Source organism: Centrocercus urophasianus, unplaced genomic scaffold, assembly GCF_019232065.1.
Source record: "Centrocercus urophasianus isolate 14NV4802_14NV808 unplaced genomic scaffold, USGS_Curo_1.0 seq_190, whole genome shotgun sequence".
In the NCBI taxonomy this organism is placed as follows: Eukaryota; Metazoa; Chordata; class Aves; order Galliformes; family Phasianidae; genus Centrocercus; species Centrocercus urophasianus.
Window position 1 is genome coordinate 1 of NW_024884745.1, and position 21,940 is coordinate 21,940.

The 21,940-nt window shown below is 56.9% G+C and overlaps 3 protein-coding genes across 4 annotated transcripts; 1 reads left to right on the plus strand and 2 right to left on the minus strand.

Annotated features, from left to right (window-relative positions):
* Window positions 1-59: 59 nt before the first annotated feature.
* CBX8 (chromobox 8) lies at window positions 60-4,022 on the plus strand (the record flags this gene model as incomplete). The annotated part of the gene is given in 5 exon segments (XM_042821192.1): window positions 60-187; window positions 428-493; window positions 592-658; window positions 800-1,387; window positions 1,389-4,022. Coding segments are annotated over 5 exon segments (1,086 nt in total), but the record flags the coding sequence as incomplete, so codon positions are not given.
* Window positions 4,023-5,783: 1,761 nt separating this feature from the next.
* On the minus strand, window positions 5,784-12,253 carry CBX2 (chromobox 2). Its single transcript, XM_042821193.1, has 5 exons — window positions 12,138-12,253; window positions 12,012-12,055; window positions 11,307-11,372; window positions 9,655-9,724; window positions 5,784-9,406 (listed from the first exon to the last, which is right to left on the minus strand). The coding sequence occupies exons 1-5, from the start codon at window positions 12,207-12,209 to the stop codon at window positions 8,072-8,074; spliced, it is 1,587 nt and encodes a 528-aa protein (XP_042677127.1). The 5' UTR covers window positions 12,210-12,253; the 3' UTR covers window positions 5,784-8,071.
* A 1,116-nt stretch (window positions 12,254-13,369) lies between these two features.
* Window positions 13,370-20,910, minus strand: ENPP7 (ectonucleotide pyrophosphatase/phosphodiesterase 7). 2 transcript variants are annotated; one of them, XM_042821195.1, is made up of 6 exons: window positions 20,637-20,910; window positions 19,595-19,740; window positions 18,211-18,831; window positions 17,743-17,956; window positions 17,293-17,393; window positions 13,370-13,685 (listed from the first exon to the last, which is right to left on the minus strand). In XM_042821195.1, exons 1-5 carry the CDS (start codon window positions 20,908-20,910, stop codon window positions 17,305-17,307), a joined length of 1,344 nt encoding a protein of 447 aa, XP_042677129.1. In that variant the 3' UTR covers window positions 13,370-13,685; window positions 17,293-17,304. The 2 variants fall into 2 exon arrangements, with proteins under 2 accessions (XP_042677129.1, XP_042677128.1); XM_042821194.1 differs by lacking the exon at window positions 13,370-13,685 and adding an exon at window positions 16,211-16,657.
* Between the last annotated feature and the right edge of the window lie 1,030 nt (window positions 20,911-21,940).

The window sequence follows — 21,940 nt, forward strand, 5'->3', positions numbered from 1 at the left end:
TGACGCGCGGGTTGGGGTGCAGGCGTGTGTCGGTTGCAGGCGTGCGGTTGCATGTGTAGCTTTGTTGCAAGCATTTATCGTGGGTTCCCTCCGTGCACGTTTATTCATTTATTTATTTATTTCCCCTCTCTTTGCATCTGCAGGGGCGCATGGAATATCTCGTAAAATGGAAGGGCTGGTCTCAGAAGTAAGTCTGCTGTTTGCACAATTTTGCAGCCTAGGGGCTGCTGGGGAGATGGCTCCTTGTAGCTGTTAGTTCCCATTGTAGCAGGAAGGAAAGTTGGATCCCTTTCTCTGTGCCGCTTTTTTTTTTTTTTTTTCTTTTTTTTCTTTTTTCTTTTTCTTTCGTTCTTCCTTTCTTGCCATTGCTCGTTTCTGATGCCTTTCCTTCTCACTGTGCCCCTCCCTCCCATCCTCCCCCCCCCAGGTACAGCACTTGGGAACCCGAGGAGAACATCCTGGATGCCCGGCTGCTCGCGGCCTTCGAGGAGAGGTACAAGGCCTTTTGTAGCCGTAGCCATTATGCTTGTAAATATGTGGCTGTCTTGTAGCTATGCTGAATTGAAGCTTTGGTTCTTTTGACACCTCTAGGGAGCGAGAAATGGAGCTATTCGGGCCTAAAAAGCGCGGCCCCAAGCCCAAAACCTTCCTGCTAAAGGTGAGGTGGGAGCACTGCAGGGAATGGGGAGCGGACTGCCCCCGGTCCCTCTGTGGGATGTTCTGTGTGGGGTGGCTGCATGCCGTGGGCTGCGGTTGGGCGTTGGGGCGATGAACTCACGGGTGTTGGTCTTCTTTGCAGGCCCAAGCGAAGGCCAAAGCCAAAACCTATGAGTTCCGCAGCGATTCATCCAGGGGGATCCGGGTGCCGTACCCCGGGCGATCCCCGCAGGAGTTGGGCTCCACGTCCCGTGCACGGGAAGGACTCAGGAATATGGCCCTGACCCCGCAGGGCAGCGGCAGCAGCAGCGTGCCCAAAGCGGACGGCGTGCGGGACCGCGTCCTCCGGGTGGAGGAGAAACCCGGGGAGACACCTAAAAAACGGGGCCCGAAACCCAGGAAGGAGCTGTATAAGGACCTGGCGGAGAGTCTGGACGCCTCCAAGAGGAAACTGGGGGAGCCGGGGGACAAAGTGGGGGACTACCTCAAGGCCAGGAAGATGGAGGAGGCGGCGGGGGCCGCCAAGTTCTCCTCGGGACACAGCGTCATCCAGCTGGCGCGCCGACCAGAGCCCGACCTCACCGGCGCCGTGCCCGGCCCCAACCGCCTGGAGGTGGGCACCAAGCTGGGCACCGCCGACCCCTACGCACCACGTGTGGCCAAACACCGCTCCGACCTGCTGGACCCCAAAGGGCCGGGCGGGCTGGACCCCAAATTGCTGCACGGAGCCGTGGGACCCGGCCCCGGGGGGGGGGCTGTTCCGTGACGGCGGGGGCCCTGCAGGGCGGCCCTCCCTCATCGCCCGCATCCCGGTGGCCCGGATCCTGGGGGATCCCGAGGAGGAGTCGTGGAGCCCCTCGCTCAGCAACCTGGAGAAGGTGGTGGTCACCGATGTGACCTCTAACTTTTTGACCGTCACCATTAAGGAGAGCAGCACGGACCAAGGATTCTTTAAGGAGAAGCGATGAGTTCCCGCTGGTGGTGGTGCTGGGGCTTTTCTTCGGGCTAGATCCAGACAAAAGCTTGGTCAGAGCTTGGTGGGCTTTTTTTCTTTTCTTCTTTTGATTTTGATTTTTTTTTTTTTTTTGTTAATTTCCTGGAGAGGATTTAGAAACTGTCCTAAATTCATTCCCTCATTCTTCTTCTTTTTGTTTGTTTGGTTTTTTTTTTTTCCTCCACGTCTCACATTTCGTTGGAAAGATTATCTCTAGAGTTATATTTTCTATTAGATGTAAATATGTTATTTAAGAAGAAAATGCTTATATATATATCTATATATATATTTCAACTCTGAGTTGTTTTATTTAAATGGAGACAACAGTGACTGCTCAGTTGCTCTTAGAAAGGACAATAAAACTGAGAACCAACGGAGTTCACGCATCTGTTGCAGGAGCTGCTGTACATAACGATGTTCATAGCAAATTATGTTCTGATTTTTTTTTTTTAATTATTATTTTTTTTTAACTATTATTTTCCATATGATGCTATGGATGGTGATGGGGGACGCGTTACTCCCCCCTCGGGGTCAGATGCCCCGGATTTCTTGATTGTGATATTAAGGTGTTGCTTGTACAATCAAGTGTGCTGTATCCAGAACTGTTGCCCTTGACGGCTGAAGTTGGCACTTGAATTGACAGTATTGCTGGGGAGGGGGCGTTTCCAGATTTAAAAACAAATAGTGGCTGCAACATCGGGGCGGGGAAAAGCAGAAGTCCATAAAGAGCCTGAAACCGTTCTAGTGGAGCATTAACTTGAATTACCTTTCCTTGCGAAGGAAGAGGAGGTTTGCGTGTGAGGTTCCTGAGAGGGGAGATACTGCAATGCACTTTAATAGAATTGTCACAGCAGTTGTGGGAGACAGAACTGAGCTGAGAATCTGTTTTCATTTTGTCTGGTCGCTTGATTCTTTTTCCCCCACCCGCTTCCAAAAAAACAAAACAAAAAAAAAGCCAACAACTCTGTTTACATTCCTGAAATGCCAGAGAGGTTTGGGAGGGTACCGTATGGCTGCCCATATTTAGATGCTTTATGCTGCTATAGAAAGCGGATTGTTGTGGGTTTCTTTTTCCCCCCCCTTTCCCCACCACGTTTCACTTCAGGCAGTCGGAAGGCGCCCGGTGCAACGTTTTGTAATATCCACATCCCTGACAAATCCCAGAGCCACCTGGATGCATTCAGAGACAATAAATATTTCCCTTTTCTTCTGCTGGTTAAACAATAGCCAAGGGGCTGAATCTTCCTGTGCGGAGCAGCTCCTGCTGACTCGGGGTGGCTTTCAGTGTTTGCATTTCCCTGCCCATCTCTCGTGGCTCCCGAGGGCTGTGCAGCCCCGCAGTGCCGTGGCAGTGGGGCTGGGTGGCTCTGACTGGGGAGCAGTTCTCCCCTCTGCTCCCGTTGCCCCCTCCGTTTGCTTTCCTCTAAACTCCATTGCAGCTGAACCCAGGTTTGGGGATGTCGGGGGGGGCCGTTCTGTTGTATTTTTTTTTTAGTTGATGTAGAGCAGGTGTCCTCGTGTCCTCGAGCATTGATTTGAGCATCTCTGGCCGTTCGAAAGCACAAATCTGTCCGGCAGCCCCCGAGGGCCCGGGGTTGGGGGAAGATTGGCCTTTTCCATCCTTTCCTATTGGCCCGAGGAAGCTCTTCAACGCTTCCTGGTCTGGGGGCTGCACAGAAGCTGAAAGCACATGGGGCCCAGTGGGGAGATGGGGCTCGGCGAGGAGCCTCCCTTCAGCCCAATGGGAGAGCCACGCTCCGCCTGGCCGTGCCCCTCTGCCCTTCCATTTTTGGGACCGTTGCCTTTGTCAGATGACGTAGCGAGAGGATGCTGTATTGACTGTACAAAGGGAGCCGTGTCTGTGACTTCTTTTATTTTTTGTTGTCGTCGTCGTTTGTTTTGTTTCTTTGTTTTGTTTCGTTCCGAGGCATATTTTGTAAAATGGAGATTTTTTCCCTCGGTTTGTGTGCTGGGATCGGTGCTGGGGCTCAGCAGCTGCGGGCTGGGATTGAGGATGGACGGAGCCTCCCTCCCTCCACCTGCAGAGGTGCTGAAGGCTGAGAAATGTGCGAAATGCCGGGGCAGGGCTCTGCCTCCCGCAGCCCCGTGTAACACGTATATAGAGCAAGCCGTACATGTGGGTGTATATGTGTGTATGTATATAGCGACGTATATACTGAGCGTGTGCGTGGGGGTGTGTGTGCGTGAATTATTTAAATCTAAGACTTGTATAAAAACAAACAAACAAAGATTTGGCTAAATCTCAGTCTCAGAAAAGTGAAGCTTAACTTACGTGTCTTCTGCCAGCCGTGAATGTCCGTACGAGACCTGCTTTTTATGTGAGTTTAAATATATACTTTGTAAATAGAAACGTGTCTTTCTCCCGTTTGTGGCCGGAGGTGAGCAGAGGAGGGAGCCGTGGGGGGGCAACGGAGCTGCGGGGCTCCGACGGGGCGGGCGGTGATGTGCGTGGCCGGGTGCGGCTGTGCTGGGCACGAAGGAGCGGGCAGCGGGGTCCGAGCCCGCACCGTTCCCGCAGAGCAGGGCCGGGTGTGGGGAGAGCCAGGCGGCTGCGACGGGCACGGATCGGCCCTTCGACGGCGCGGGATGCGGGCGGTGCGATGCGGGGCCGTGTCCGGACTGAGCCCGGCCTTTGTATTCAAATCTCCCCCGGCCGCGCAGCTGGGGGGGAAGCGAGAGTTGGTTTTGGTGGTTTTTTTTTTTTTTGTTTTTTTCTTTAATTTTTTTTTTTTTTTTTCTTTTTTAAAGCTGTGTCCTCATTAACCTCCTTTTTCTGCTCCGCTGGGTGAAAGGCGCAGACCCCCTTATTATCAGAGCTGTCAGCATCTTTGCGCGGAAAATGAGTGTCAAGTAGGAGCGGGAGAAAGGTTCGCACAATGGCGCCTTTCTCCCCCGGCCCAGCGGGGGGGACCCTTTCACACGGGCGCGGCGGGGCCCCGGGCCGGGGCGGTGCGAAGGGGGTGGGGACGATCCGCGGGGGGCGGGGGCGCGGCCGGAGGAGCCCCGGGGCACGGCCCGACGAACCCGGACGCCGCCCCGTAACCGGGCGCTGCCTCTCCGCCCCGACGGCGGCCCCTCGACGGCGAAGGCTGGGCGTGGGCAATGCCCGTCTCGGGGCTGCCTCGCCCCCCGCCCCGCCGCGGCGGCTGAGATGGAAGGATGGGGCCGGTGCTCGTCTGCGGCCGCGCAGCGCCCTCCGCAGGCAGCCCGTGCTCGAGTCCAGCACGTGTGGGGCGCGGGTCGTGCTGAGCCGAAGCACCTGAGGGCCCCGGGTCTGGCACAGCTCCATCTCCATTCCCATCCCTATCTCTATCCCCATCTTTATTCCTATTCCCATCCCCATTTCCATCCTCATCTCCATCCCTATCGCTATTCCTATCCCCATCCTCCTCTCCATCCCCATCCTCAGCCGCCTCGCAGCAGAGCCCGCAGCGCCGCGCTCATTCCCCTGGTGGGCAGGAGCTCCTCGCGGGGAGGCGGTTTCACCTCCCCGTTCCCTTCAGCCCTGTGCCCCCCTCGCTCAGCGTGGAGTACAGAAGCTCCGATCCCTCCCGCAGCCTTCGGCCGCCCCGCTCCGCCCTCCTCCTTCCCCCCCCCGTTTCCGTACCCCCAGGGCAGGGCGGTGCTCGTAGAGCGGAGACCACAGCAGGCTGAAAAGTGACAATAAATAAAATAATAATAAAACACTGACCTGCCAAAAAAAACAAAACAAAACAAAACAAAAAAAAAAAGAGCAGTGGAAAAGTTATACTCGTTAAAACAAAAACAACCAAAAGCAAAACTAAAAAGAACCCCCCACCCGACGTGCCACCTCCTGGTGTTTTCCTGGCAGTAAATTACAAGGAGCCTAAAGATCCCGGGTCTGAAGCAGCACTGGCACCAGAGCACCAGGACAGGACACACATAGGAAACTGAGTGCCGTGGCACAGGGAGACCCGACTGCATGGGGGAGAGGGGGGTTGTGACAGCCCCTGGGAGCCCCCACAGCAAAGCCTCTGAGCATTCCCTGGGCGATTCCATCTCCAACTTTTGTTCTCAGTATAGAAAAGCAAACAAGCAGTTGTAGCTGAAAGCAGTCAGAAGCGTCATACAGGAATGATTTGGCTCTCTCTTTAATTAAAACGTACAAATCGTGAGTTACAACAATTTGTTTTCACCCATCCCTCAGCTTCTCTCAGTAAAACCCTTCTCTCCACCTCCGGAGCCCTTCGTGCTCAGATCAGAGTTCAGAGCAGATGGAATCCTCCAAAAGCATCCCCAACCCTCCGCCAACTCCATTTATTTTTTGGTACAAAATATATATATAAAAATATACTAAGCTTCTAAGGACGGCGGCTGCGTCGGCCTCTCCTTCCAGTCCAATGGAAAACAACAAGCATCCTTAACCAGATTATGCCCGGAGAAAATATCCATTCAATATACAAATACTGCAGGACTTTCCACGTCAGAAAGCCCTTAAGAAATGCCAAGTGACAAACCTTTAATTGCTTGTTTGACGTACAACTGAACACTCAAACCCATAGCAGCAAACTCTAAATAAAAAATAGGAAGGTAGACCTTGAATACTAATGGCACTGAGTGGTGAACGTGGCTCCGTCCACCAAAGCTGCGCTCGGTCCCACGAGACCCCCCATGGGAAGCAGCCTCCAGCACGGACCTTCTGCTCAGACACACGTGAGGTCAGGAGAGAAATGGCAACAGGGGGTGGGATGAGATGAAGACAAAACTCTAGATGATAATTTTCACCGTCCTTACACCTTTGGAATTGAACCGGCTGGTGAGCAGAAAGGCACAAGAGCAAAAGCAGGGATGGCAGAGACCTGCTGCCACCGAGGGGACACGGGGACGGTGGGGACGGCAGCCCCATGCCCCAGGTAGGAGCATCCCCATGGGCTTCCCCCTGTGAGCAGCCATGACACGGCGTCACGGCTCGACCGGGTGTCCCCCACTGGTGTCACAGCTGTCCCCAGGACCCTGGCACCACCCAGCTTTGCATAGGCACAAACCTGTTGCAGGAGTGGTGTCACAGACACAGAAGTAAGGACGGTTGCAAAAAGGCACATGGTCGTTCAGTTTGGATTTGCAAAGGCCAAATAGCAAACATTTGGTGTGTGGGGCAGGGAGCCCCAGGTGTTACAGGGATACAGGTGCTGGCATCTCCTTGCAGTGCCATCTGCAGCAATGCCAGATGCCAGCTCTGCGAGCACAGCGGAGCCTCAGAAGCATTTCCCATGGGCGTACCCACAGATCTGGCAGGCTGCAGGCTTTGTGCCATCTCCAGAGCAGGAGTTTGGCATTAACAGAATGAAAATGACCCCAAACGCTATTAAACTCTGCCTGAACTACTGCTGTTAATTTTGGCTCGTAACAATAATCTATAGCAGGGAAAAAGACCTCACTCACTAGGAAAGCCATTACTGGTTGTGATTACAAGCCCAAGGGGCTGGCACAGGATGGGAGGTGGCCGTGGGATGCCACCAGCTCCCCTGCTGCCCTTCCTGTGCCAGGCAGTGTGGGCACCTCACAGCCTGGGAAAAACAGGGCTGATGGGCACTGCCCAGCTCGGTCCCTGCGAGCTGCTGAGCACGTGGTGCCAGGACAAGGAGTGGTTTGGGGGGCTGTGCAGTGCACCAGCCAGACCTGATGTCTGTTCATCTACATTTCGTTTGTGCCCCTCCCTTTAAAGAAAAGATTTTCCCTTAAGAAGAAATGTAAACAGTTTTTCCTTCTCCGCTAGAAACCACAACAGAGATGTCGCGGCCTTCACTGTCATTGGAACTGACCTGGCCCAGGGGGGTGGCTGGGCTTCCCGTACCCTGAAAAACCCCCATCCTGCAGCCCCCGCAGCCCTGAGGTGCTGGGAGCTGTCTTGTTTGGATCATGGCTGCTCTGGTAGCTTGGGCCGCCCAGAAAAAGGAGAGCTGCCCTCTTCTCTCCCAAGCGTAAGCCTGGCACCTCCCCTCTGCCCCTCTCCCTGCTGCCAGAGCCCCGTGCCACACACTGGCATCTCAAGCCATAAAGCAATTGAACTTCATGTAGCGAAGCCTGGCTCAGAACTTGCCAGCTGTCACCTCCCAGTGCCTTTGCTCCTGTCCAGTGGCACTGGCTCGGATGGACGGAGGAGGCAGGGAGGGCCCACCTCATCTGCTGGCATTTCTGTGCAGGCTTCACCACCTTCCCCGACCCTCTGCACACAGCTCCCAGTGGGGCCTGGGGGTGTGAGGGGCTGCAGGTCCGAGCTGGCACTGCCTGCAGTGGAGGGGCACGGGGCTGGTGGCAGGAGGTCATCGCGTGAGTCCCTGCCGTGGGGCAGTACCTAAAGAAATGAAAACCTGGTGGGAGAGCTGGGCAAGGGTGAGGGAAGCTGAAGGACGTCTCCCTCCTCTCTGGCTCCCCGGCTCAGTATTGCCGGACATTGAAGAACCCAACGCTGGTGGGGGATTCCTTGACCGTCACTGTGATCAGGTTTGCGGTGACATCCGTGACGAAGACGTGCTCGATCAGGCTGCGGGTGGGCTTCCAGTCCTGGCTGGTCTGGATGGAGACAGACATGTTCTGACCCACGCTGGGAAAGGAAGCCGAATCCCGATCCGAGTCCGAGCTGCTCTCGTCGCCTGTACTCATTTCGGACAGGGCGGCTGCTTTGCGGCTCTCGGGGGCCGCGTGCCCCTCCTGCCCACCGGCCGTGCCACCCTTGGCCACGTCCCTGTCACCAGCACCTGCCCTGCGTGCCTGCTTCTCACTCTTGCTGCCATCTCCCACATTGGCAGCGTTCAAGCCGGCATTGGTTCCGCCACCCTTGGACCCAGCAGGACCCAAACCCGCGGCTGCGGTGGCGCTTTTGGGCAGAGCGCTGCAGGCATGGCGAGGCGCGCTGCTCCCACTTGCTGCACTCTGCCCGTTTTTGACGCTCTGCAGGTTTAAAGCTTGGAGGTTCAGCTCCTGGCTGGATGCTTGCTGCCCCCCAGGCGCAGAGGAGCTTGTGGGCGTCTTGCTGCCATTGTGCAGCATTTGGGCTCCGGTGGCGAACCCCGATTTCTGATCCCCTCCGGTGCCGCTGCCAGGAACCTTGGTGGTCTTGGCTCCCTGCATGGACAGCCCCACCTCCCCAGCTCCTTTCTGGCTCCTCATTTTTAAGTCCAGCCCTAAGCCACTCTTGCTGGATGCCTGTGACTTCAGCGCCAGCCTTCCTAGAGGCGAGGTCTCGGCCGAGCTCTGGTTTTGAGACATCCTGTTCATGTAATGCACGATGGAGCTCTGCCAGCTGATGGCCCGGCTGGGGCTGCTGGAGCCGCTTTTCATCGCACTGGGGATGTTTTCTGCCGAGGATCCCCCGGAGCTGAGCCCGGCCAATGCACCCGGTGGCTCCTTCAGCCCAGCCAGCCCCGTGCCCTGTGTGCCGTGCTGTGGCTGCAGCTTGCCCAGCAGCTTGCTGCTGCCCCCCACCTCTTTCCGGGATGTCTTCAGCACCTTTGTCAGGTTCACGGTCCTTCGAGCTGCTTTCTGCTCTGGGGGGAGAGGTTTCCGCCCACGTTTCTTTCTGGAACTGTCCTTCATTTCTGGCTTTGCCACCAGGATCTGAGCTTTTTTCTGCGGCACCGGGTGGGTCTCTCTGCTGCGGGGACCTCTCTTTGCTTCCAGGTCACTTTCATCCTCTTCATCAGAGGAGGAGGAGGAGGAAGACGTTGAGGAAGAGGAGCTGCTCGACTTACTTTTCGAAGGCATCTCTGGTTCCTAAGAAGCAAATGGAGAGGGGCATGGAAAAAGTCACCACAAATGATGGAATCACCGCTGTGGGCACTGCAAACCACTCGGCACCATCCAGCCAGGCACTGCAGACAAGCAGGTTCTTTCCCTGTGCCATGAAACCAGGCTGACCTGAGGTGCTGGTGGGACACAGGGGCCAGGGAACACTCCCATCTCCTACACCCCATTGGATCAGTGATGAAGAGGAGTCCCCCTGCAGACACCCCAGCACTCACCACGTGTTTCCTGGGTCTGCCCCGCGGCCGCTTGCCTCTCTTGCGGTTCTGCACTTCTTTCTCATGTTCCCTGAAAGAAGGCACTGCTTAAAGACAGAGCTTGCACGACAAAACAACACACCACAAGCCCAGCCTGCTTCTGCCCTTTTTTTTTTCTCATTAAAAAGCAGCTTTTCAATGAAACACAAGCCCATCGGTGTGCACTGAGCTCCTCTATGTAATGCAATGTGAGAAAAAGAGAATTAGAAACGAAGAGAAGGGCTCTACAAATGGTGATCTCCCAGCAAGGGTGGCTGTCAGGACAACAGGACGCTTTGCTGCTCAGCAGAGCCCTGTGACACGGGCAGAGAGATGAAAAGTCCCTGCATAAAACGTGGAGCTGAGCTGCATGGACTACTGCAATGCATTTCCCAAAGTGCTCACAGAGCCATGTGCATGCATGCATCACCTTCCCAAGGGCTGCCATGGCATTTTGGTTCTGGAGGCACCTCCTAAAACCAGCACTGCTTCTTGTGGTGCTTTCCAAGAACTTTGTGCCCAACATGGCTCTGCACCGGGACCTGAGAACGTTCTGCACCCAGAGCTGTTCATCTTCATCCCTATTCCCTACAACAACACTGCCCCAGCAAGAAGTTTCCAGCACTCAGTGACACACCACAGCGTGCCCCATCCTGAGCAGCAGCTTTTCCCACTCTTGCTTTTCCTGCTACAATGGGAACAGGCAAACGGAAGCATCTGAGCTGTCTGCAGAGCCCTTCCTTGTCGGTACGCTCAGAACCGCGCTTCCCCTCTGCAGCAAGCAGCAGCCTGGCCCCCCTGCAGAGTGAAAGCAAACGCCTTCCCCTGTGCTGTTTCACCTCTCCACCCTCAGCCCTACAGGCTGGGCACAAAGAGCACTGCTGATGTTCCTGTGCTGTGTGGTGCTCCTCCATTTAAAAAGGGCAGCGGCGAGCTGCAGCATGTGCTGCTAATTGAACAGCGCGCTGCCTGGGATTTAACCGGCAGCTTCCTTCCATGAAGGGGAAAAAAAAAAAAAAAAAGGATCCAGAAATGAGCTGTAATTAAATCCTATCATAAACTTTAATGATTTTTTATTAATACGGAGCCAAAATATTTGGCAGCGCTGCGTTCCTTGCAGCCAGCTGGCTATTCTCTAGCCCCAAGCCTGACGCCCGCTGTATAATAGCTGCAGAACAATTGCAGCTCGGCTCAGCGGAGCAGCCCCGGCTCTGGCAGAGGACACCATTTTCTCCCACCCATCAATTCCTCACTCCTCACAGAGCTGTGCCCTCCATAAACACACACCGGTGCCTTTCTCACCCCTCTGCAACCCGGGCACACGGCCACCCCCCGGCACAGCCCCGCTGTGGGATGGGAGCACGAGCTCTGCCGGGCGCTGCCGTGCGCCCATTGTGCAGCTGGAGCAAAAACATATTGTGCACAGGGCCATAAATCCTCCGTGTTTACCCAGCCCTGGGAGAGGCGTCCTAGGTGGACCTGAACGGTAATTTCAGGAGATGAACAAAAGGGCCGGGCCACAAAAAGGCACGGGAAGCTTCAGGCTGTTGTTTCCACAACTTCCACCGCACGAGTGGCCAATTAGAAGTTAATTGGCTTTATCGTTTGTTAAGAAATATTTATAGTTTGCTCACTTCTTTTGGAAAGCGAGGAGGAGCCTTGGATCAAGGATGTTCTCCTCGGGTTCCCAGCTGTTGTGCCTGGAACAGAAGATGCGCACTGGGAGAGAGTGGGAGACCGATGCTCCCCCCCCCCCCCCCCGCACCCCCAGTACCGGCCGGGCCCGGGGAGTTCATCTGAGGACAACCGGGTCGTGGGGCAGCCCTGCGATGGGGACCCGACGCCCACGGCGGCAGAGCTGGGGTGGGGACGGCCGGGGAGGAGACGGCCGTGGACGGAGGGGGAAGGGATGGCCGGGGACGGGGATGGCCGCGGATGGACGAAGGTGGCCGGGAGGCGGGGAGCCGAGGACGGAATGGGGATGGCTGGGGAAGGGACGGCGGGGCCGGGAGCATCGCGGCAGCTGCGGCGCGGAGCCCCCAACCCGCGGCAGAGGCCCGGGCCGGGCAGGCCGGGGGCGGCCACGCCGCCGCACCGCGAGGCGATCCCCGCGCAGCGCGGGCAGCCCCGGTCGCCCGGCGGGAGGGGACGCGCGATCGGTGCTTGTGCTCGGAGGGGCGGGAGGGGAAGGGGGGGGCGGCCCGGCGGGAGGGGGGAGCAGCCCCACGCGGCGACGGGGAGGGCCGGGCAGCGTTATTTGTAAACAAAAGGAGCGGCGCGGCCCGAACAAAAGCGGCCGGGCGGCGGCACCCCGCGCCCCGCGCGCTCGCCCCGCTCACTTGGAGGACCAGCCCCGCCACTTGACCAGGTACTCCAGCTTGCCCTGCGGAGAGAGGCGGAGAGACGCGCGTTAGCGGCGGGAGCGGCGGCGGCGACGGCGGCGCCGGGAAGCGGGGGGGGCCCACCTTGCGGAGCCGCTTGCTGAGGATGCACTCGGCGGCGAAGACCTGCTCTCCCACGCTGCTCAGCTCCTCCATGGCGCCGGCCGGCCCCGCTCCGGCCCCGCACACACACACGCACACACACACACACGCACGCACACACACACACACACACACACACACACAAGGGGCGCCCCCGCGCGCGCCCCCGACGGCGCCCGCGCGCGCCCCCGCCCCCCCCATCCCCGCGCGCCCCCCGGCACAATGCAGCGCGCGCGCCCCCATGGGGGGGGGGGAGGAAGGCAAAGGGAGATGAGGGGGGGCTCCCCAAATTCCCCGCCGGCCAATGGAGAGCGGGGGGCGGGGCGAGCCGGCGGGGGGTGGGGGGAGGCATTGTCTGCGCGACCCCTCCCCTTCCTGCAGCGCGGGGACAATGGGGCGGTTCCGGCTCGGCCCGGCACCGGGAGCGGGCGCTGGGCTTTGTTCCGATGGGCGCGGGGCCGGGGGGGCGGCGCGGGGCTGGGGGGAGATGCCGCGGCGTCCCCTCACACGCCTGGGGTTGGCGAGAGCCGGACCGACCCCGCGGTCCCGTATCGCCTCTCGGAGCATCCGGAGAGGGGGGGGGAACCCACCGGGCCGGAGGCGTTCCGCACACGCCCGGCCCCGCGGTGAACCGGAGTTGTGTTGTTGCCACCGGTTCTGGCTCTGAACGGTTCATTGCGGGGGGAGCGAACCGCGTTTCACCGGGGGGTGGCAGCCCGGCAGCGCCCGGCGCGGCTTCGTTCCCCGCGACTGAGCGACGCGGGGCAGCGCGGGGGGCGTGGAGCAGCGGCACACGGTGCGTTGCGGGCATGGGAGGAGATGAGTCAGCACCGCGCGGATTTCGCAGCCGCGGGCCCGGAGCCTGCGGGTAATAACCGTGCGGGAGAGCCACGGGGCGAGGAACCTCCGCAGCCCGACCGCCTCGGGTTGAGCGGGCCATGGCGTGTCCCGCCCGCCCGCAACCCGGGCCGCCCGTGTCGGGTAAGCGATACCGGCGTCAGAATCCCTTCTGCGCGCACCTCCGGGCCCGGCGTGCCGCTGCATGGAGGGAGGGGACGGAGCTGCCGGGAGGTCGGGGCGCTGCGTCCCCACCAGGTGCTCAGCCGACGTCGGGTGGTGTCACAGCTGATTGTTTTCTTTTGGCTGTTGATGTTCGCTGACAAGAAGAATGGTTAGAAGCGTTTATTTATTTTTTTTTTGTCAGCCGAAAGTGATGTAGAAATATAAGAGCCAGCACCGCACCTTTTAATTTTTTTAAGTTAATTTGGCTTTCGTCGGCTCTGGTCTTTGTGTGCAAAGGAAAAAACGACCATGTGAGAGTTTCCATCCTGCACACTTTGGCGTTGATGCTGCTTTGTGTTGGCACTGGGCAGGGATGTGCAGGGCCTGAACTGCCTGTCAAGGAGCACCGAGGGAACGATAAGCCTGAGGAAATAAGAACGCCGAGGAAATCAGCCCGTGTTCCTGCAGCGCTGGGTGGGCTCCCTCCTGAGGGTTGGCTCATCTCAGTGTCGGGGCTGTTGAGCTCCTCTGCAGGATGCAAAAACGCGATAATGGGTTTCTTCCTTCGCAGAGCGCCGAGGGAGAGGCTGGGTTGGGTGTTGGTGCTTTGTCTGCCTGAGCTTGGGAGAAGCTGAGGCAGGGAGGTGGCAGCAGAGCTCTGGGTCTGCATGGGGGCTGAGCGTGTGCCGTGTTTGCAGTGCTGTGTCCGATGAGCTGTTGTTCCTGTGTGACCCTCCTGACCAACGCCATCCCTTTGTTTCCACAACCCACATTCCTGGGATGCTGTGCATCCCAGCACACCCTGTGTGTCCCACACCGACTGAACTGAGCTCCCGTTGCCATCAGTGGGGAAAACTTCTGTGTTGCTCCACTGTCGCTTTGCTGAGCTAGAGACCTTTGGGTCCCATCCCCCCAGCTGGGAGCTGCATGCTCTGCATTGCAGTGCACCCCCCTGGCACTGCGGGTCACCCCATAGTGACCCCAACCCTGTGTGAGGATTTGCTCCCTCGGCATTCCCTGTCTCGATGGTGGCTGGTGTGTGGTGTGCCAGCTTCCTCAGCTCAGTCCCAGGTTTCCTGTTATTGGATGGCTTTAAGCTCCAGAGATGGAGCTGTGTGGTCAAATGACAAATCTCACCACGTGTGCCTGATGGCATCAGGACAGTGAGCACCTTAAAAAAGAGATGCAGAGCCATGACCTGACCTGGTGGAATATAATTTTATAGCTCTTCCCAAATATGTCAGACATGCCATGCGTGGGGGGGCCGTGGTGGTGAATGGGGCTGCGCTGTGCTCAGGTGAGGGAGGAGCATCTGCACCCAGAGAGCAGAACCTTGGGGTGAGGTTGGTGGGGTGGATTACAGGATGCTGCAGTGGGCTTCAGAAGAGTGTGGGTGTTTCTGGACAGCAAGTTGGGTTTTCACAGAGGTGAAGCAGCGTGGCGTTTTGCTTTCTTGCTCACCAGCCCATAGGAACACACTGCAGCATTCGGAAGTTGAAGGTGCAGTTACATTCCCATTGGTAAAATATCAAATAATCCAGCTTGGCTTTCTTTTTTCCTTCCACCAACAGTGTGAGGTCGTTCCCACAGCCCACAGCTCTGTCACCTGCATGGAGGTGGGCAGCCACGACGTCATGCATGACATGGGGGTGTGCCAAGGGCACAAAACTCCCCTGGCTTCAAAGAGTCAGACTGGGGAGGGGGAGAGGTGTGTGCCACTGTGGCCGTATTTGCTGTGGGCAAATGCTGGTTTTCCTAAAGCATCGGGGAATTGAGGCATGGAGGTCTGCATAGCATCAGGCTGAGCACAGATGGGGATGGAACCATGCAGCTGTGTGACATGGAACAGCAGAGCTTCTGCTGCTGGGTCCTGTGGTGGGGTGTGGGGGCTGTAGGGGTGCGGGCCGTCCCCCAGAGCAGTAGTTTCCCTGCAAACTGTGTGTGCCAAAAGAACATAAATGTATGTATGTCGATGTTTGTTGTTATGTTACCATCTTGGAGCAGTTTGGACCCCTGGGTAGCAAGCATCTTTCTAGTATGGGAAAAAGAAAGGGGAGCAAATGGTGTGGAAATGCATAGCAAATTGGGATGCAATGCACAACAGGCCTCTCCCTGCTGCGTGACCCTCAGCCCTGGGGAGGGGGGGGGGGGGGGGGGGAATGAATTACGTGGGGATGGAAGGGGGAGGCACAGCGCAGGGCTGAGCGGCTGCAGGCGGGGGTTTGGCTGTTGGCCGGGGTTGAAATGTCGCGCGGTGAACGCGTGCGAGGTGTGAGATGCGAAGAGAAGGGCTGCGAAGGACGCAAGGACAACGTCTGCCGACGGCTTCGGGTTATGGAGTTTGCGTAAGGAGAAGCCGGGCTGGGAATCGTTCCGGGTTCGGGCAGCACCTGGGCGCAGCTCCCCCCACACCCCCATCACCTCCGGGCCTCTCACAGCTCATCCGGCACTGCGGGAACGGAGCGGGGCTGTGCGGGGCTGTGCGGGGCCGCTACCGGCAGCTGAGCACGGCGCGGGGGCCACCGCCCGCCGGCACTCAGAACTGCACCGGGACGCGCACCGGGCGCAGCGCATCGCTCCGCGTCCTTCGGCCTCCCGCTCCCCTCCTTCATCGCGGCCCTGGGGGTGGGGAAGGAGCGAGCCTTGCTCCTGCTGGCTCCGAGCTCGGGGCTGGGTGTCTTCTGATGCAAATACGCAAATTCGACGCTTCCTTCGTTTTTCACCCCTGCTCGAAGTCGAAACAGAGACTCGGGGCTGCGGCAGCGCTGCGCTCACTGGGGCGGCACTGCGCTCAGCCTCCATTCTGGAGGGCTTTCTGCTGGACATCGCCCTGTGCAGAGCTCACAGCTGAGGCAAACCCCAGCCTTAGGTAAGGGGTCACATCACGAAGGCTCCCACTGTGCTCTGCTCTGCGCTGTGGCCACATGGGGACCCTTGGCACCGCTGTGCCTCTTTTTGCTGTCAGCTCCATGGGGTCACTGGGACCAGCAGTGTCACCTCAGCCCTGGCTGCCTGTTCCCAGGGTGGAAAGCCCCAAGGTCACAGCAGGATTACTTTCAAAGTTACTGTATTGATATTATTTTAAATAATATTTGCAGTGCCGGCCCATGTGGCTCCCCTTGCAGAGCCTCCCCATTGTTTGCCTAATGGACTGTTTGCTCTGCATGCTGCCGGTCTGACCCCCACCCCCAATATGGTTTCAAGCCAAACATTTTCTTCCTGTTTTTTTTTTTTTCTTCTGAGTGAAGCGTGCGTCTCTTGTTTCATCTTATTGGGTGAAACCAACGCAGGGAAGGCAGCTTGAGCAAATCTCTATGGCAACAGATGTTTATCGAGCCCCTGAGATGAGGCACAGAGTTGGGGAGAGGCACTTCAGCATCTGGGACGGGGTCGGGGCAGCTGCCATGCTGATGCCCCAGGCAGAAGGGCAGAGCCAAGGGCCCTGAGATTGCAGAGCTGTGCTGTTCCCTGAGCCCCTGGGAGAGATCCTGGGCTGCTTCCTGCAGAGGATAAAAGTTTGGCCTTGTATAATGGCCCCATGCACCCACAGCACATCAGCCCTGTGCAGAGTAGCACCAGGCAGGGCTGAACCAAGTGGGCACAGAGTCTGCGTGGTCCTGGACTTGTGAACCACAGACCCTGGGTGTTTGCTGTGATCTGGTGTGTCCTGACTGTCTCTCCAAAAAACATCAAGGATTAAAGCTTGGTGTATTTTTCTCCCAGAGCTTCCAAGAGCAGCATCTACAGCCCAGGGTGAGAGCTGTTGGTAGGCAAAATTTTGTGAGTACGGCTCTGCAGGACGGCAGCCAGAGCCTCTCCTGTGTGCTGTGGGTTTTGAGCTTGGGGTACCTGGCTTCTGTTTGCCCATTTTTTTACTATAAGCCATAAAGCCAGAAAGTTTGGTTAGACAAATATCTGCAGCTCACAGAGGCTGCAGGGCAGGGGGACAAGTAAACAGGAGGATTGGTGGTGGTACTGCTGCTCTGTGCAGCAAGTTGAGGACCTGTGCACTTCAGAAACCTGTGCTCTGCAGAATGCAGCTGGTGGGCAGAGCCCAAAGGAAGGAAGAGCAAACAGAGCACGTGCCTAAAGAAGGCAGCACCTGCACAGAGCTTTCTGGCCGTACAGTAATTACCTCTGGTAGGGGTTAGTATGCTCCTCCCCAGCAGCTCAAGATGAGAGCGATTCCCAGCATCACTGGCAGCTTTGTTACAGCAAGGAGAGGAGCGCTGGAACCTGCAACGCCGAAAGTGCAGCATTACCCTGGTGGCGGGTGGCTGAGCTCAATCAGGGACTGGTGCAGAGAGCAGCCACCAGGAGGGAGGTGGCCGCGTAACCTCCTGTTCCTGACCTCTACCGGCAGCATAAAGCCTTGCTTTTGGTGTCTGGGCCACTTGTAGGCATTTAGAAGGAAATGTAGAAGGGCAGACTTGCTGCGGGGAAGCGGGGCTGTGCGGGGAAGCGAAGCGCGGGGCGCTCCTGCCGGGGTGCCGCGGGAGGCGCCGCTAGGTGGCGCTGTCCGTGCGGCAATGCGGGGCTCGGGGCGGCCGCGCCGTCGGGGCTCGATGGGACGCGGGGGACTCACGCAGCATCGACCTCGTGGCGTCCAGAGAACCGTCGTGAGGTTCCGGCGCGATGCCCAACAGCTCGCAGAGCAGAGCGTAGACGTTGACGCTTTCGAACGGCTCCGCTATGAGCCCCTGCTTGAAGGCCGGCCCCACGGCGCGGAAGATGGTTTTCATGTTCATGGCTTCGTTGTCAAAGCCGTGCTCTCCCGTGTTGAACTGCACCTTGTATCTCTGGAAGGCAGACAGATGTGAGTATCCCAGCTCTTCAGCCCCCTGGAGCGTGGCCTCATGGAGGCAGTGTGCCCTGCCTGCTCCCTCCCTCCAGGTCCCCATGTTCTGCAGTCTCAGGGTATAACCACCCGTCTGTGGGGAGATGGGTCAAAATGAAGGCGTAAAGCCAGGTAGGTTCTGATGGGCTGTGAAGAGGAGAGGAAGAAAGAGACAGATCCAAGAAAGGCAGTAAAGTGTGTGCACGTGCATCTTACCCCATGGATCACATATCCTGGATCACTGTACATCAAGAGCGGGGTGATCCGGGGATGGTTGGCGTAGTGGAATCTCTTTGGAAACTCTTCTTTTTTGTACACGTGTAACTTCGGGTGGGCATTTTTCAGGACTGAATACACGTGCTCTAATTTCCCTTCTTTTGGTATCAGCAGCCCGTTGGGTCCGTAATCTAAGAGTTCAAACTGGATGTCACTGAATGTGAAGTTCTCGACATTCCGGAGGTGGATCTCGTCGCTCTTTATGACCGTCTCCATGCCGTGGTCAGATGTGATGATGAGGTTGAGGTTTGATTCCAAGCCGCTTTCCCTGATCCTCTGCCTTAAGTAGCCGATGGTTTGGTCCACCTGGCTGACCATGTTCCTCCTCTGCGTGGATTCGGGGCCGTATTTGTGTCCTGTTGAGTCTGGCTCACCAAAGTAGAGAGTGATGAAGTCCAGGTTGTTCACTGTGAACCATTCCATGGCAGTGTCAATGTTCTGTCTCCAAACGGTTTCGTTGCTGTAGTTGAACAGGGGAGGCTCCACCAGCTTCAGGCTCACTTCTTCTCCTTGATATTTTGCTTTTGTCCCGGGGAAATGGATGGAGCCTGTCTTTAAACCCTGTTAGTGAAGATGTTATGTGAACTCAGCTGAACTCACTCTGCCTCGCTCAGTACAACTCAGTCAGTACAACTGCTGCCCATGGATGTGGTTGATTCATTCAGCCCCTTGATGTCTACCTCTGCCTCTAACAAAGTTTTCTTGCTCACCACCCGTTAAGAGTGATTGACTGTAAGCCCTGCCCTTCCCTCTCTGCTGGTTCTCTCATGACGTTAGCAACGCTAGTGATAACTTCAGACACACTGACCTGTTTGTACCATGCTAGCATTAAGGTGTGCTTTACTGCAGTCACGCAAGCACTCACCCTGAAGTCAATGGGTGCAATTTGGCAGGTAAACATAGCAGAGGTTTGTGTCTGGCGTAAGGTCTCATGTCCTGCCTTACAGCCAGATCCAAAGCCTTTCTGCAGCCCTCGGTGAGGGGGGAGCAGCCCCCTGCACAACCCCCCTGGGTGAGGCTGAGGAGATGAGGCCAGTGCACTGCACAGCGTGGGGGCTCAGTCTGCTGGCTGGGCTCTTCTTAATGAGCGAGTAGATAACTTCTTTTATTAACATCTTAATAAAGCCGAAACGCACCTTTAATTTTTCTCTCTTTTTAATAGGACGATCACAGTTCTACCTGCCGCTGCCTGGGGATTTAATTTTCTTTTGGCTGCTGTAATTAGCCCTGTCGCTTGCAGCAAGGAAGTCAGCTGCTGGCCACTAGAGATCGTGGCTCGCCCGTCGCCTGGAGCGCACAGCCGCAGAGCAGCAGCCCCACTTGCCTGCCTCTGTGCTGTGATCCAGATGGGCAGGCTGCCGTTGTCCCACCAGCTGTCGATGCCCTGCGTGGTGTAGTAGGGCAGCTTCACCCCAGTGCTGGTGTTGAACCACATGTTGTGGACGACGCCATGATTCTCCAGGTATTTCCCTGCCGGAAGAGACGGACGGGGTGAGGGCGAGCGGGGCTCAGCGAGCAGTGGGGCTCCCCAGCCATTGGGAGCATCCCAGGACCCTCTGTGGGGCTCTCATCCCTCCTGCCCTTTCCACCCCATTTAGGGTTCACCTTTCTGCCGTGTTGAACCCATCTCTTTGCTCTTTTGCTTTCTGTTGTTGTTCACAACGGACGAGGTCAGCAGAAAGCACAAATCCCTGCTGCAGGTGGAAGGCCGGCCCTTTGTGCTGTTCCATTTCATGCTACTTCTGTTATCCTGCTTCTCAAGGCTGCGCAGTTCCTTCTGCGTGACGTCCCAGCCCTCCTTTGTATCGACATCCCTCCCTTGCCTTTCCTCATCAGCAGCTTTCATTAGCATGCACCACTCTTTTATGCCAAGGTTATTAATGAAAATCTTAAATAAGATTGGCTCTGGCATTGATTCTGCAGGAATTCCCCTGCTGCCCTCCCTGCTGCTCGGCGCTCCTTTCAGCACTACCTGCTGTTGCCTTCCCACAGCCGGTTACTTACTCACATTAGAGATTTCATACTAATCTTCATCTTCTCCATCTTAACTAATGATTTCCCACGAGGCACCGTATCAAATACATTGCTGAAGTCCGGGAAGATGAGATGTGCTGCATCTCCCTTGTCTAAAAAATCATTTCCCTTATCAAAGCAGGCTGTCGGCTGAGTCTGATGCCATTTACCTCCGATGAGCACAGGTTCAGTTCTACCTCAACGCACCTCAGCTCTTTTTTCCACAGCACGTATGTGCTAAAGCTCAGGGCGCCTTCAAGGCCGGTCTGTGGGCCGCCTGCTTGGCTCAGTAACTTGTCCTACACCCAACCCCTCGTTTGCCCTTTCCCATTCTGCGGGTCGGTGGCACTCACCGGTCAGCAGAGTGAAGTGGCACGGGCTGGTGAGGGTGATGAAGGCGGGGGTCATGTACCGTGCCTTCACCCCCTCTGCAGCCATCGCATCCAGGTTGGGGGTGTCCACGTCCTGGTCGTAGTCCCACCGAAAGCCATCAAAGGACACCAGGAGGACTTTGTCACGGCCGGATGCGTGTGGCACAGGGCTGCCTTTTGCTCCAGGGAAGGCAGCAAACAGCAGCACCAGGGAAGCAAACATCATCTTGCCCTTGAGGAGAGGTAGTGCAGACATCCGGAGCTCTCGTTAATATATGCAGGAGGGGACTAAGTTCAGCTCTTATCTAATCTTGCAATAGCTGATCGGGTGCAGGGCTTCAGCCAGGACTTCGTATCAGAAGGAGCCTCTTTGTTTCTGTCTGGCTCTTCTCTTCTGGAGTGGATTAGCTGGGACTTCTTCCCCCCTCCAACACCACATCTGTGCCTCCATCCGCGGTGCCTCGTGGCTGTGATGTGAGGTTCTTCCTATTGCTGAAGCATGAATGAGTTTTCTGCCACAAGCAGAACGAGGTGATGGGATGTGCTGGAACAGCCCAAAGGAGGATGCTGTCACCACGTTTGGCAGCCCACATCCCCTCCCCATGGGGACCCCTCTGTGCTGCGGTGCCGGCCCCGGTCCCATCGCCTGCTGCGAAGCTCTGCTGTGCTGACATCTCATTTTATCACCGTCTGTAATTTTTATGACTTCTCTGGGGTTTTATCATTGCTGACGACTCCTTTCTCAGCAAAAGCAAGTTTAAGGCTTTTCTAGACTTATGTAACAGAGGTTGACATGGGTCCCCGGGGCTTGAACTTTCAACCTTTGTGTCTTTGCTCATCTCTCTCTCTCTGCTCAGGTTCTGGATGTATTCCTTGGCTGCTTTGCTACCCAAGTGCTGTGCCATTCCCCTGCCTCACTGAGCTCAACCATCTCTCCTTTGGTTCCCAGATCTGCCTGGGCTCATCCCCCAGCATGTCCTCACCCAGGGTGAGGTGGGCAGATGAGTTGTGCTGCCCGTGGCTCTCCCTTCCTGGCCTTGGTACCCCTGAGCATCCCCCCAGTATTGTCCTCTCCATGAGGATATAGAGGCCTGCCAGACACTGAGGGGTCAAAGGGTTCCTTGATAAATACGTTATCTCCTGCCCAGCTCGGGAATAGCCCTAAATATTCCACATGCTGATGTGAGGTGAGTCGATAAGTCCCTGTGCTATTACTGATGAACAGCACGTGGGAAGGTCCTGATAAGTTATCGTGTCCATCTGCTCTACTGGGAAAGAGAAGATGG